The sequence below is a fragment of the Emys orbicularis genome, chromosome 21 (genome assembly GCF_028017835.1).
Source record: "Emys orbicularis isolate rEmyOrb1 chromosome 21, rEmyOrb1.hap1, whole genome shotgun sequence".
Taxonomy (NCBI): domain Eukaryota; kingdom Metazoa; phylum Chordata; order Testudines; family Emydidae; genus Emys; species Emys orbicularis.
In genome coordinates this window covers 20,411,999-20,424,621 of record NC_088703.1, presented here as the reverse complement: position 1 = coordinate 20,424,621, position 12,623 = coordinate 20,411,999, and the positions used below count along the sequence as shown (strand labels likewise).

At 55.5% G+C, this 12,623-nt stretch overlaps 1 protein-coding gene across 1 annotated transcript in view; it reads right to left on the bottom strand.

Moving 5' to 3' along the window:
* Window positions 1–12,623, bottom strand: part of LOC135893079 (leukocyte immunoglobulin-like receptor subfamily B member 3) — a 31,774-nt gene that overhangs the window by 6,797 nt on the left and 12,354 nt on the right. The window contains exon 5 of the mRNA XM_065420865.1: window positions 11,650–11,934. Within this exon, the coding sequence (XP_065276937.1) occupies window positions 11,650–11,934 (285 nt within the window). The remainder of the gene's footprint in view (window positions 1–11,649; window positions 11,935–12,623) is intronic.

Sequence of the window (12,623 nt, the reverse complement as noted above, 5' to 3'; positions counted from 1 at the left end):
TTCCTCCATGCCACAGGTTGGCTTCTCGACTGAACAACCATCCCTCCACTGCTTTCTGGGGTATGCACAGTCCCTTTCCTCTCTGACAATTTCTCTCTTCCTGTCGCTGCACCTGAAAGTGCTGGACGGACATTTTGTACATACTTGTGACTGGGGTCTTGGAGGGGAGCCAGCTATGGTCAGTCGATTAGGGTGAACTGCAAAGAATGGTGGATATTCCAATACTTAGATTCACCAAGCCAGCATAAAACAGCTTCTTTATTACCTCACTGGTTACTCAGAAGTCCAAACAATGCAGTTCCCTTAAAGTGATCCAGCCTTAGGCCTCCATCCAGGTACCCACATCAAATATGATGAAAATTTCTGTAATTCTTATTTCATCATATAAAAGAAAAGGTTCTACCAATCCCAGAGGATCGGACACATCACCTCCCAGGTTAATGAATGTTTCAGATCTTACCCAAATACACGCTACAGCCAATTCTTATTAACTAAACTAAAATTTATTAAAAAACAAAAGAGAGCCTGGTTAAAAGATCAATATACATACAGACATGAGTGCAATTCTTGAGGTTCAGATTCACAGCAGAGCTGGGGAGCTTTGTGGTTGCAAAGAGTTCCTTTAGAATTCAGTTCATAGATCATACTCCAATGTCCAAATCTCATATTCAGGGCATACCAGCATAACTGGGACCATAGACGCCGACTCTGTGGGTGCTCCGGGGCTAGAGCACCCATGTGGAAAAATTGGTGGGTGCTTAGCACCCACCGGCAGCTCCCCACCCCACCCCCTCGCCTCAGCTCACCTCCGCCTCCACTCCACCTCCGCCTCCTCCCCCTGAGCAAGCCGCGTTCCCCCTCCTCCTCCCTCCCTCCCAGCACTTTTGCCACAAAACAGCTGTTTCGCGCGGCAAGCCTGGAAGGGAGGGAGGAGGAGGGGGAACGCGGTGCGCTTGGGGAAGGAGGCAGGGCCGGGGCGGGGAATTGGGGACAGAGGAGGCAGAGTAGGGGCGGGGCCAGGTGCGGGGGGGGGGTGAGCTCCCACCGACGCCAACGAAAGTTGGTGCCTGTGACTGGGACCTCAGTCTTGCAACTCAAACTTCCCCTGATGAAGTCTAAGCAGATCTGAGATGACAGAATCAGGACCCAAGGATCTTTAATACAATTTCATGTCCTCTTTGACATGTTGGGATTTCCTCGCGGAACAAAAGGTAATGAGGATGACTTTGAAGGAGGTCCATCACCGGTACTTAGCTATACGGATTAACATAAGGTCATTTGCTTGTTCCTCCACCATTCACAGTACATTTCAAAGAGAGATGAATACCGAGAGATCCCGTGTTTACAATTCATTTGAATGCTAGGATCTTCTTTTGACCTCTGAATTATCAGAATACAGCATAGACAGTGTGATAACTGAAGGGTGGGGGGTAGCCCCATTTATGGACACCCAGCCAGCCAGTTAGCAGTAAAATCCCTCTTGGTGTCTGTTCTCTGCCTGCTTTACCTGTAAAGGGTTAACAAGCCCACAGGTAAAAGAAAAGGAGTGGGCACCTGACCAAAAGAGCCAATGGGAAGTCTAGAACTTTTAAAATTTGGAAAGAAACTTTCCCTTTGTCTGTTGTTCTCCGGAGAAGGAGACATGGAGCAGCAATGCTGTGTATGGCTTGAACCAGGTACGAAAATGCATCAGATCATACCTAGAATTACTTATTTGAAACCCCCCAAATATGTAAGTAAATTAGGAATGTTTAGCTAGATGCGATCAGGTTTATTCTTTATTTTGGCTTGTGGACTCCTCTGGGCTAACCCCAGATGCTTTTGTTTGCTTGTAACCTTTAAGCTGAACCCCCAAGAAAGCTAATTTGGGTGCTTAATTTTTGTAGTTGTTTCTTTTAAGTCCTAACAAAAAGCCTAAGTTCCAGATGTATTTTTCCCTTTTTGTTTTTAATAAAATTTACCTTTTTAAAAAACAGGATTGGATTTTTGGTGTCCTAAGAGGTTTGTGCATGTTGTTTGATTAGCTGGTAGCTAATTTCCTTTGTTTTCTTTCTCAGCTCTTCCCTGGAGCGGGGGGGTGAAAGGGCTTGAGGGTACCCCACAGGGAGGAATTCCCTAGTGCTCCTTCCTGGGTCCAAAGGGTTTTTTGCACTTGGGTGGTGGCAGCGTCTACACATCCAAGGTCAGAGAGAAGCTGTAACCTTGGGAGTTTAATACAAGCCTGGAGTGGCCAGTATTAATTTTTAAAATCCTTGCAGGCCCCACCTTCTGCACTCGAAGTGACAGAGTGGGGATTCAGCCTTGACAGACAGGGACTGTTGATGACATTGTCCACTCTACTCATACACACACACACAAAACCACAAACATTATCTCCCCACATGTCTTCTGTGGGTTATTTATTTTGCAGGATGTTTAACCCTTTCTAGCCATGCGTCACACCCCCAACATGACAGTGTGTGGAAGGGCAAAATTAGAGCTCCTGGATACACTTTAAGGACCTTCCAACATTGATATGAGCTGCGCTTACCATGAATTCTTTGTAAAGCCAAATTATGGATGCCTGCTTTGGTCCCAGCCAAAAATGTAGTCCACACTTTGTGAAACACTTTAGTGATTCCGGGGTTTGGTCTATGTGTTAACTTAACATAGCCATTAATGTTTTTCAAAGAGCACTGACTCTGGCATTCAGCCATGAAGGCTGTGAGGTGTTGTACCTCAGTTTCCCTTTGCGCACAGCAGTTCAAGCTTGTAGTGGTTTTTCTGCTGTGGGAAGTTTTTGAAATTTGTCTATGCATTAGCTGTGGAACCGTAACATTATTAGGCTTTTTAATACAAAGTGTGTTCTTGTTGAACCAAACAGCATAATCATAAGGGTTTCTATTATGCACCACTCATAACATTTTTCTTGTTATGGGATTTTCTTGTTTTTTCCTTGCTTTTCCAATGGTTTGCATGCAGAGGGGGTGGGACTCAGTTTCCCTGGGTGTTACTGGTTTAAGGAGGTGATGGGAGAGGGAGTTTGTTGTTACAGAGGACCAGTGACAGAACTTGGGACCCCAGCCAATGGCCTGGAGGATGGAGACCCCAGCGACTGGTGACCTGATGACCCGAGGACGCAGCTCAGGAGTAACAGCCGGTTCTGGCCAGTGGGAGGACAATGGGGTGTAAGGAGAGGACCCAGGTGACATGACCAGCCAGTTCCAGCCAGAGGGGGCCAGAGGACAGGAGAGAGGAGAGGAGGCCCAGGCGACCCAGTTTACAACCCTGTTTACCTGGATAGAAGACAATGGACAGAGGTGGGGCTTGGGGCCGGTGATATCAGATGTCCAGCTGAGAAGCAGGGGGGCTCGGGGCTGGAGAGTGGGAGCAGGCAGAGCTCACCTGGAGGGAGGGGAGACTGGGATGTGCTGTGCTGAGGGAGGCCAGGCCTGAGGGTCCTGAGAGTTTCCTGTGCTGTGTTCAAACGCTCAATAAACCCTCCTGTTTTATGCTGGCTGAGAGTCACTCTGGTCTAGAGAACAGGGTTGCATTATTCCCTCTGGGAGTGGAGGCCCCGGGGATCCAGAGCGAGTGGACTCCCTGAGGGGGCCCACAGCAAGAGATAGGCGTGCTAAGGCTCAGAGAGGTGCTGCTCCAGGTGGAGGGGCATAACCCCGAGAGAGAGTGGACCCCTGAGAAGGGCTGTTGCACTGAAGGGGGCTCCCCCCAGAGACCCCATGGGACCAAGACTAGGCATGACCTGTTAGTCCGTGACAGCCTGGCCAACCTCCTTCTCAGGTAGCGTTGCTGCAGAATCTACTCTTAACCGAGTGATGTGGCACAGAGACAGGACGGGGGCTAGGCGGGGTTGTGGTTTCCGGTCCCCATGAGGGGGGGAGGGAGGGATAAATGTAGATCCAGAGTTGTTAAAGGAGCATCCAATAAATCCGTAAAAGGGGAAGTCTGCCCAGAGCCGGCGCTTGCTTCCTGTTTCTGCTACTGCCAGTGAAACTCTGCTTGAACCTGATGCCCGGCACCTACCCTGTTATATACCCCAGCTCTGGGAGGGGAATGGGGTCTAGTGATTTGGGGTTGGGGATGGCTGGTAACCAGGACTCCTGGGTTCTCTCCCTGACTCTGGTTGGGGGGTGGAGTCTGGTACTTAGAAAAAAGGACACAGATTAGAGCCATCCCCCTAGAGGTGAAAGGCTCCGTGTCCCCTTCCCCATCCCATCCCCTGGGCAGTGAGTCTGCGCAGCTCAGGGCCCTGGTCTCAGAATGCTTTGAAAGAGACATGGGGGGGAGCCAACCAGCCCCCCAAAAAGGGGAGGGGGAAAGAACACGGGGACAGAGCTCAAGAGAAACTGGCCTCCCTGGCCGATGCCCCAGCTCTGTCTCCCCAGCTTGTTTGCCACCCCCTACCCACGATGTTCACGCATTGGGCTCCTCAGCCCCGGGCCTGTGTCCCCTTCTCTAATCACATCCCCCCCAACCCCACCCATGTCCTATATCCCCATCCCCTGCCGTTCTGCCCTCTGGCCTGTGTCTGATCTCCCATACATGTCCCCCCACCCCGCTCCATGTCCCCTCCCCCATTCTGTAGTTCCTTCAAATCCCCCCGATCAGGTCCCTGTCCCCCCAATTTTGCCCCCTGTCCCTCCACCCCCCATTGTGTCCCCTCATGCCCCCTGGCCCCTCCCCAGTTCTGCCCACCCCATCCCCTATCTGCTTGTGACGGGTTGGGTCACAGAAACCCGCTTGGGACTGGCACCTGATGTGCTTGGACTACCTCTGAGCCCGTGTTACCTGGCAGCTTGGGACTTCAGTACCTTGCCTTGTCTGAGCCAGACACGCCTGCCTGCTACAAACACAGACCCAGGTCTGAACTATGTCTCCCCACAAGCTTCAGGCTTCACTGAAAACACCTTAAGAAGTGCTCCTGTCTCCAGCACTCAGATACCCAGCTCCCAATGGGATCCAAACCCCAAATAAATCCATTTTACCCTGTATATATAGGGTATATAGGGTATATAGGGTAAACTCATAAATTGTTCACTCTCTATAACACTGATAGAGAGATATATACAGCTGTTCCCCCCCCCCCCCCCCGGTATTAATACTTACTTTTGGGTTAAGTAATAAGTAAAAAGTGATTTTATTAAGTATAAAAAGTAGGATTTAAGTGGTTACAAGTAATAACAGACAGAACAAAGTAAATTACCAAACAAAATAAATTAAAACACGCAAGTCTAAGCCTAATACGGTAGGAAACTAAATGCAGGTAAATCTCACCCTCAGATGTTCCACTAAGCTTCTTTCACAGACTAGCCTCCTTCTACTCTGGGCCCAATCCTTTCCCCTGCTACAGTTCTTGTTCCAGCTCAGATGGTAGCTAGGGGATTTCTCATGACTACCGCCTCCTTTGTTCTGTTCCATCGCCTTATATATTTTGTGCACAAGGCAGGAATCCTTTGTCCCTCTCTGGGTTCCCACCCCTCCTTCTAAATGGAAAAGCACCAGGTTAAAGATAGATTCCAGTTCACGTGACATGATCACATGTCACTGCAAGACTTCATTAACCACTTGCCAGCACACATGTATACAGGAAGACTTACAAGTAAACAGAGCCATTTACAGTCAATTGTCCTGGTTGATGGGAGCCATCAAGATTCCTAGCCACCATTAAAGATGGATTCCAGTACCAGGTGACATGGCCACATGTCCTGTGAGACCCTAAGGGCTTGGCTACACTTGCAAGTTAGAGTGCATTAAAGCAGCCCCAGGCTACCTAACTCCTGACCTGTCCCCACTGGCAAGGCACTTAGAGCGCCTGGACTCTGCAGCTGCAGCGCTCCTGGTAATCTACTTCCATGAGAAGCATAACGCTTGTTGCGCCTTGGCTGAAACGCCCCAGCATCAGTGTGAACGAAGTGTTGCATTACTGCGCTCTGATCTGCCTCCGGAAACGTCCCATAATCCCCTGAAGTCAAGTGGCCACTTTTGTAATTGTTTTGGAATCAGCTGTAGGAATGCAGATATCCCCTTTCAAAGCTCTGTTTCTGACAGCCCGCCTGCTCATCTGCTCCGGGACAAAGCAAGCCATTAGCGTGGAATGTTGCTTGCTGTGAGTGTGTGTGAGAGAGGTGTGGGGGGGTCTGAACTTACAAGACAGCATGCTGACACACCCAGCACCCCAAAAACCCACTTTCTCTCCCCCCACATACACACAACACACTCCCTGTCACACTCCACTCCACCCCACCCCACCCCACCCCCCGCATTTGAAAAGCACCTTGCAGCCACTTGCACGCTGGGACAGTGCACTGCTCTTTGTGGCGTTGCAAGAGCTGCTAACGTGGCCACGCCAGGGCGCTTCCAGCTGAGAGCATAAACACTCGGCAGCATTTTCCCTGCTGGGGTCTCTGAAGGCGGGTTTAACGCCCAGTGCTCTACATCTGCCCTTAGCCTTCATTCTTCCTGGCCTGACTCACAGGAAGGCTTGCAAGTAACCAGACCCATCTACAGTCAATTGTCCAGGTTAATGGAAGCCATCAAGATTCCAAACCACCATTAATGGCCCACACTTTGCATAATGACAATAGGCCCTCAGAGTTATATTTCATATTTCTAGTTTCAGCTACAAGAATGATCCATTCATACAAATAGGATGAGTACATGCAGAAGAACATAACCTTATGCCATGTAACATCTCTGTGCAATCTAGCATAAAACATATTCCAGGTATGTCATATTGACATTCATAAGCATATTTCTATAAAGCATTATGGGGTGCAACATCACACCCCTCACACACCCAAACCTCCCTCAGGGAATGTGGGGAAGAGGGGTGTGTGGAGCGTTATGGGAGCAGGAGACTGAGGGAAAAGAAAGTGAGGGACCCAGGACTGAGGGGTCAGGAGTAGGAGGGGGCAGTGAGAGGGGAAGCTGCCGAGGGGTAGCAATGACAGCTCCTTCCTGGGGGGCACCATCTGCCCCCGCCCCCCCATGCCCCCAAACAATCCTGACCCCCAGCTCTGAGCTTTGGGGGAGCCTGTCAGCCCTCAAACTCCTGTCCCCCATCCCGACCCCTCTCCTCTCCTCTCAACCCCCCTCCTGATATCCCCAACCTACTTCCCTCAAACTCCCATCTCCCCCCAGCCAGCTCCCCCCAAACACCCACCATGGGGGGACCCCAGAAGCGTGGGCAGCTAAATCACTTGTGCCCTGCTGTGTTCGTGGAGACACAATAAAGGGCCCAAGGTGTGAACACGCCCCAGCCCCTGCCCCACACTGAACAGGGTTAAACACGGGCTGGGGGAGGGGTGCAGAGCCCGCAGCCTGCTCAGCCCCACGGCAAACACCCCATTGACCTCTGGGACCAGCTGTTACAGACACAGCAGAGCAGGAACCAGGGGAGCTGTGGCAGGCGCCGTGTGAAACGAGGGGTTTGTTCCAGCCCTGGCCCCGTTTGCTGGAGCGAGTCTCTAGCTGGAAAATCCCCCGGGTTCGGGCGTCTCCCCACTGGCCCTGGAGAAGCTAACGACTGTCCTGGGGGCAGAGGAGCCAGCGGAGCTGGGCTGGAGCCGGTGTTGCCGTGGCTGCTGTTAAAGTCTGACCCCGTTTCTTCCTGGGTTGGGGGGGGTTCAGCCGGGGGAGGGGCGATGGCATCAGGGTCCCTCTCTCCAGCCGCTCTGCTCAGGACATCTCTGTGGAGTAGGGTCCAGAAGGCCTGGGGGGTCCACGTTCTCGTGATGGTGCCTGAACTTCTCACTCACCTTCATCAGCTGAACCCACCACGAGGGGACATTTGGAGGCTCCATTACCACAGCTCCCCCAGGATAGGGAGATTTTTGGGGCAGGAGAGAAGGATGCTCTGGGGGGTTGTACAATAGAAATGCAGGCTTCGGAGGTCTAAGGAGAAGGGGAAGAGAAAAGGGGCTGGGGGACCCCGCTGCAGAGAGAGGAGGGGGACAGACACCAGTGGGGCAGTAAGTGCCGTTATTCCAGTGCTAGGGCCAGACGCAGCAGCCTCACACACAGGGGGCTGGGGCCTGGGGGGTCTGATCAAGGGCGCTGTTCTGTGTGTGATTCTACGGGATGTGGGGGCCCGGCTCAGGGCTGGACAATGAGCCCTGGTGGTCCTGGGGGATTTAACGACCCAGCCGCCTGTTGGGAAAGCGCTAGGGCCAAACGCCCCCTGCCCAGTGCGGCCCTGGATGGACGGGGGGAACGGTGGGTCTCCGAGGGGGTGGCTGTAACTGGGGGTGGCCGGTTTAGACTCGATGGGGACCCCCAGGCAGGAGCTGGCTGCTAAGGGGCAGGTGGCAGGCGGGTGGGGTGACCGTGGCTGTGAAATGCCGGGTGCCCGGCCCTAAGGAAAGGGAGCAGGCAGAGCGGATGGTGCTGGGAATCTGGCCGGGAAGGGGTTAGTTATCGAGTGCCTGACCACCTTGTGCCCTGGGCTCCCTGCAGACACATGTGGTGCCCTCCCCATGCTGAGCCCTGCTACAGCCCCACTCCCCACTGACAGCCCAGGGCAGAGACAGGCCCAGCTGGGTCAGCAAGTGGGACCACGTTGCCCTCCAGGGGCTGCTCCTCGGGGAGCCCAACGTGCCCAGCGCAGGGGCATCTCCTCTAGCTAGTAACGCAGTGGCTCATGCTCCTGCCATCGGGGATTCAATCCTGGGGTGCGGCTGTCAGATCTGAAGCTGTTTGGTGGGGGGGATTCTCCGAGGCAGGGGTGTTTGGGGGAAGGGCGGTTTGTGCCGGTGTCTCAGCCCCCGAGAGGAAGTGGCTCATCCCCCAGGGCAATTCTCTTCTCTGCATGGCTGGATCCAGGCTCCTGGGGGCACAGAGAGATCACACGTTACAGGAGCCCCTGGGGGGAGCAAGGGGCACAGAAGGGGGGGTCACCTCACCTAGGGTGCCCCCCTTGGGCGGCTGTAATAGGCCTCAGCCAGGATCAGCCCCAGGACGAGCAGGACCACGGCACCCAGCGCCAGGCGGGTGATGTTGGCGTGGGTGAAATCCGGGGGGGCTGCTGCGGGGGGAAAGAAGAGTCACTTGGTGGCTTGAATGGGGAAATCAGCAGCTGGTGCTGCCCCGGGAGCGGAGCCCCCAAGCCCCCGTCCGGCAGGTCTTGCCCAGCCCCTCTCTGGGGGAGGTTTCTCAGGTGCCATGGTTCTGGGGCCGGACCCCTCAGGGGAGGCTGCGTCCTGCAGCCCTGGGCAGCTGACCCTCAGCTTCCCCAGTGAAGGGGGCTCCCAGGTGGACAAACTGCCCCAAGACACCTGACACCCCAGGACTGGGGCAGAGGATGGGGACAATCAGAGCCTCAGGGTCTTAGCCCCTCACAACAGGGAACCACCCCAGCTCCCTGTCCGATAGGACCCCTCTGTCCACCCCCACAAGTGCCTCTGCCCCAGCCTGTCTGCTGTGCAGTGAGCGCATCCCCGGGGCATCTCAGCTGCTGACAAACACAGCCAGGCAGTGCGCGCTGGGGGAGCCTGGTACATTTCCCGCTGTCCCCCACATTTGGGCGGTGACCAGGGCCATGGGGACCAGGGCGCAGCCAGAGGCAGCAGAACATCTATTGCGGGTTTCCCTGAGACCCCAGTTAGGGGAGGGGAAGCAAGAACCAAGGGAATTCTGGGTAATGCTCACTCCTCTTGCCAGGGGGATGTCTTGTGGCCCAAGAAGGGGGGGGGGTTATTGCCCAAGGACTCTGGCACCCATCTGGGCCTAATTTCACAGCCCAGCCCCCCAGATCCTGCCCCTCCCCTGGGATCCCCCAGCAAATTCCAGGCTGCGACCTGAAGGGCAGGAGGCATCAGGGGAGCTGGGGGTCTGGTGGTGAGTGAGGGGCAGGGGGCTGCCCCTCTCCCTGGTGTCTGGACCCCTCCCACCTAAAGTCACTGGCCCCGTCCCCCACAACCAGCCCCAGGCCCTGGGAACCATGACCTGTTTTCAAGTCTGGTTCAATGGCGGATTCCTCCCCCCACCCACCCCCGCCTGGCCCAGTACCTGGCCCCATGTTTCCCGGGCAGCTGGGAGCCGGTGCCGCTCCAGGCTGAGTCGGGTCGGTTCCCCCTACAGGAATAGAACCAGTGTCTGTCAGGGCCAGGGGAGGGGCCAAAACAGTGACTCAGTGACTGCTCACCTCGGGCCCCAATTCCTCCATGGGTCCCCAGAATGGGAGCAACCCAGGGGAGAATCCCGCTGGTAAAAGCCCCCTTCTCTGCAGCTGTACCAGGGAGCAGGAATCCCCCCCAGCCCCTAATCTCCAGCTGCTGCTGCTCCCCCTGGCTGGGGAACGCCCCAGTGAGTCCATCCCAACTCTATCTGAAGGGGGGTTCTAGAGAGGATGGAGCTCAGCTCTTCTCAGTGGGGGCAGCTGACAGAACAAGGGGCAACGGTCTCAGGTTGCAGTGGGGGAGGTCTAGGTTGGATATTAGGAAAAAGTATTTCACTAGGAGGGTGGTGAAGCACTGGAATGGGTTCCCTAGGGAGGTGGTGGAATCGCCAACCTTACAGGTTTTTAAGGCCTGGCTTCACAAAGCCCTGGCTGGGATGATTAAGTTGGGGTTGGTCCTGCTTTGAGCAGGGGGTTGGAGTAGAACCTCCTAAGGTCTCTTCCAACCCTAATCTTCTATGATTCCCCAGCCATGGGCAGATCCAGTGGCCTGCTGGCAGAGATTCTCTCCCAGATACCAGAGTCCACCTGACCCAGAATCCCAGCCCTGCAAGCTCAGCTCCCAGCCCCACAGTTCCCTAGTTCTTGGGGTCCTGATATGCCGTGTGTGGCCCCTGCCTCATTCACTGCGTCCAGCCCCCCGAGCACAGAGCGACTCACAGGCTGGCCTCTGGCGCCCGGCACCACAGGGTCTGAGCCCCACATAGGAAGGGAATTAGCCCCCCGGGAGGCAGCGAGACATCTTATCCCCATTCTACAGGGGGAAAACTGAGGCACAGACAGATTCACTTTCCTTAGTGAGCTTCCAGGGGCAGGGACTGTCTCTTCACTCTGTCTTTATGCAGCGCCTGGCACAAAGGGGCCCTGATCATGGCAGGGGCCCTACATGCTCCTGCAACACATGGGATCCAGCGCTATTGAGGCCAGCGTTTGAAGAGGTCTCCACTAACTGGGAGCACAACAGTTTGTGGGCGCTTGGACTGAGTTCCCCCAAGATTGAGACCCCGCACAAGGAAGGACACTTTTGGAAACCACAACGTGCTCCCATCAAACAGAGTCTGTGGCCACGCCAGGAGCTGGGCCAGATCTCCTGGGTCCCAACCCAGCACTGTGTCCACCAAGCCACTGCTTCTCCTGCAGCCCCTGCCTCATTCAGCCCCAGCCAGGGCACTGCCTGGGGCAGTGCCTGGAGAACAGAGGGGATGGGATCACGGGTTTAAATAGCAACTCACGGTTCCTACACACAAGGGGCAGCGTTAAAGTAGCCTCCCTGCCCCGAGTCTCCAGGGGCTGCTGCTCCCCCCTGGCTGGGGAACCCCCCAGTGACTCCGTCCCTGCTCCCCGGCCGGGCGTCCCCTCTGTGGGGTCAGGGCTCAGGGCAGAGCCTGGCTCTGAGCGTCCCATTGGCACCGAGCCCCAGTGAGGGTCTGGCTGGGGTGAGGCTGGGAACAGGGACACTGAGCCGGGCCCCTCACCTCTCAGCACCAGCTCCATGGGGTCACTGGGGTACGACACGGCGAACGGCTCCGATCTGCTGTGATAGGAGCAGCTGTAGCTCCCACCGTCCTCCTGGCACACGATGCTGAAGGAAAACACAGCCCCAAACCCGTCCGAATCCACAGGTGGGAAATGGCGTCCCTCTTTATTCAGCACGAACCGCATGCCCTGGTGCTGCCCCCAACACCGGATGGTCACCCATTTCCCCAGGGAGACCCCCCCGCTGGGTCTCAGGGAGATGTTTGGTTTGGGATAGCTGGGATCTGCAATGGCAAGGAGACAGGCCGTGAGACGCAGGCCCCGTCACTCGATCCTGGGGCCCTTCCTCATCACGCGGCCTCAGTGGTGGGTCAGAGCCAGCGGCCCTGGGCACGGGCTCCTGGATGCCTTTCCACAGGGGCCAGAGTTTCCTCTGAGCCCTGGGCTAACAGCATGAGACACGGAGCAACCCTAGCCCCTGGGGGCCCAGAGATCTGCTCCTTAGTGGGTGAGAGGCCAGTCCAGTCTCCAGGGTCCATTCACTCCCTGGCTTCTCTGCTGGGAGAGCTGGGAGCCAGGACTCCTGGGTTCTCTCCCCGGATCTAGGAGGGGAGTGGGATCTAGTGGGTGAGAGCAGGGGGGATGGGGGCCAGGACTCCTGGGTTCTGTGCACAGCACCACCCCTGACTTGCAGGGGACTGTGCAAGTCTCTACTATACACTGAAGTTTATAACCTTCAGGTCTGCCCATCACCCCCTAACTCATGTGTTACCTGGGAAAGGCCCCCCTACTCTGGAGCTCCCCCTGGGGGCAGGGATCCCTCTCCCTCAGCCTTGCATCTCCAGCAGCTGCTTCTCCCCCATGGCTGGGAAATGCCCCAGTGACTCCATCCCCCCTCCCCAGCTGGGTGTCCCCTCTGCTGGGCCCAAGGATCAGGGCAGAGCCTGGCTCTGACCATCCCATCAGTGCAGAG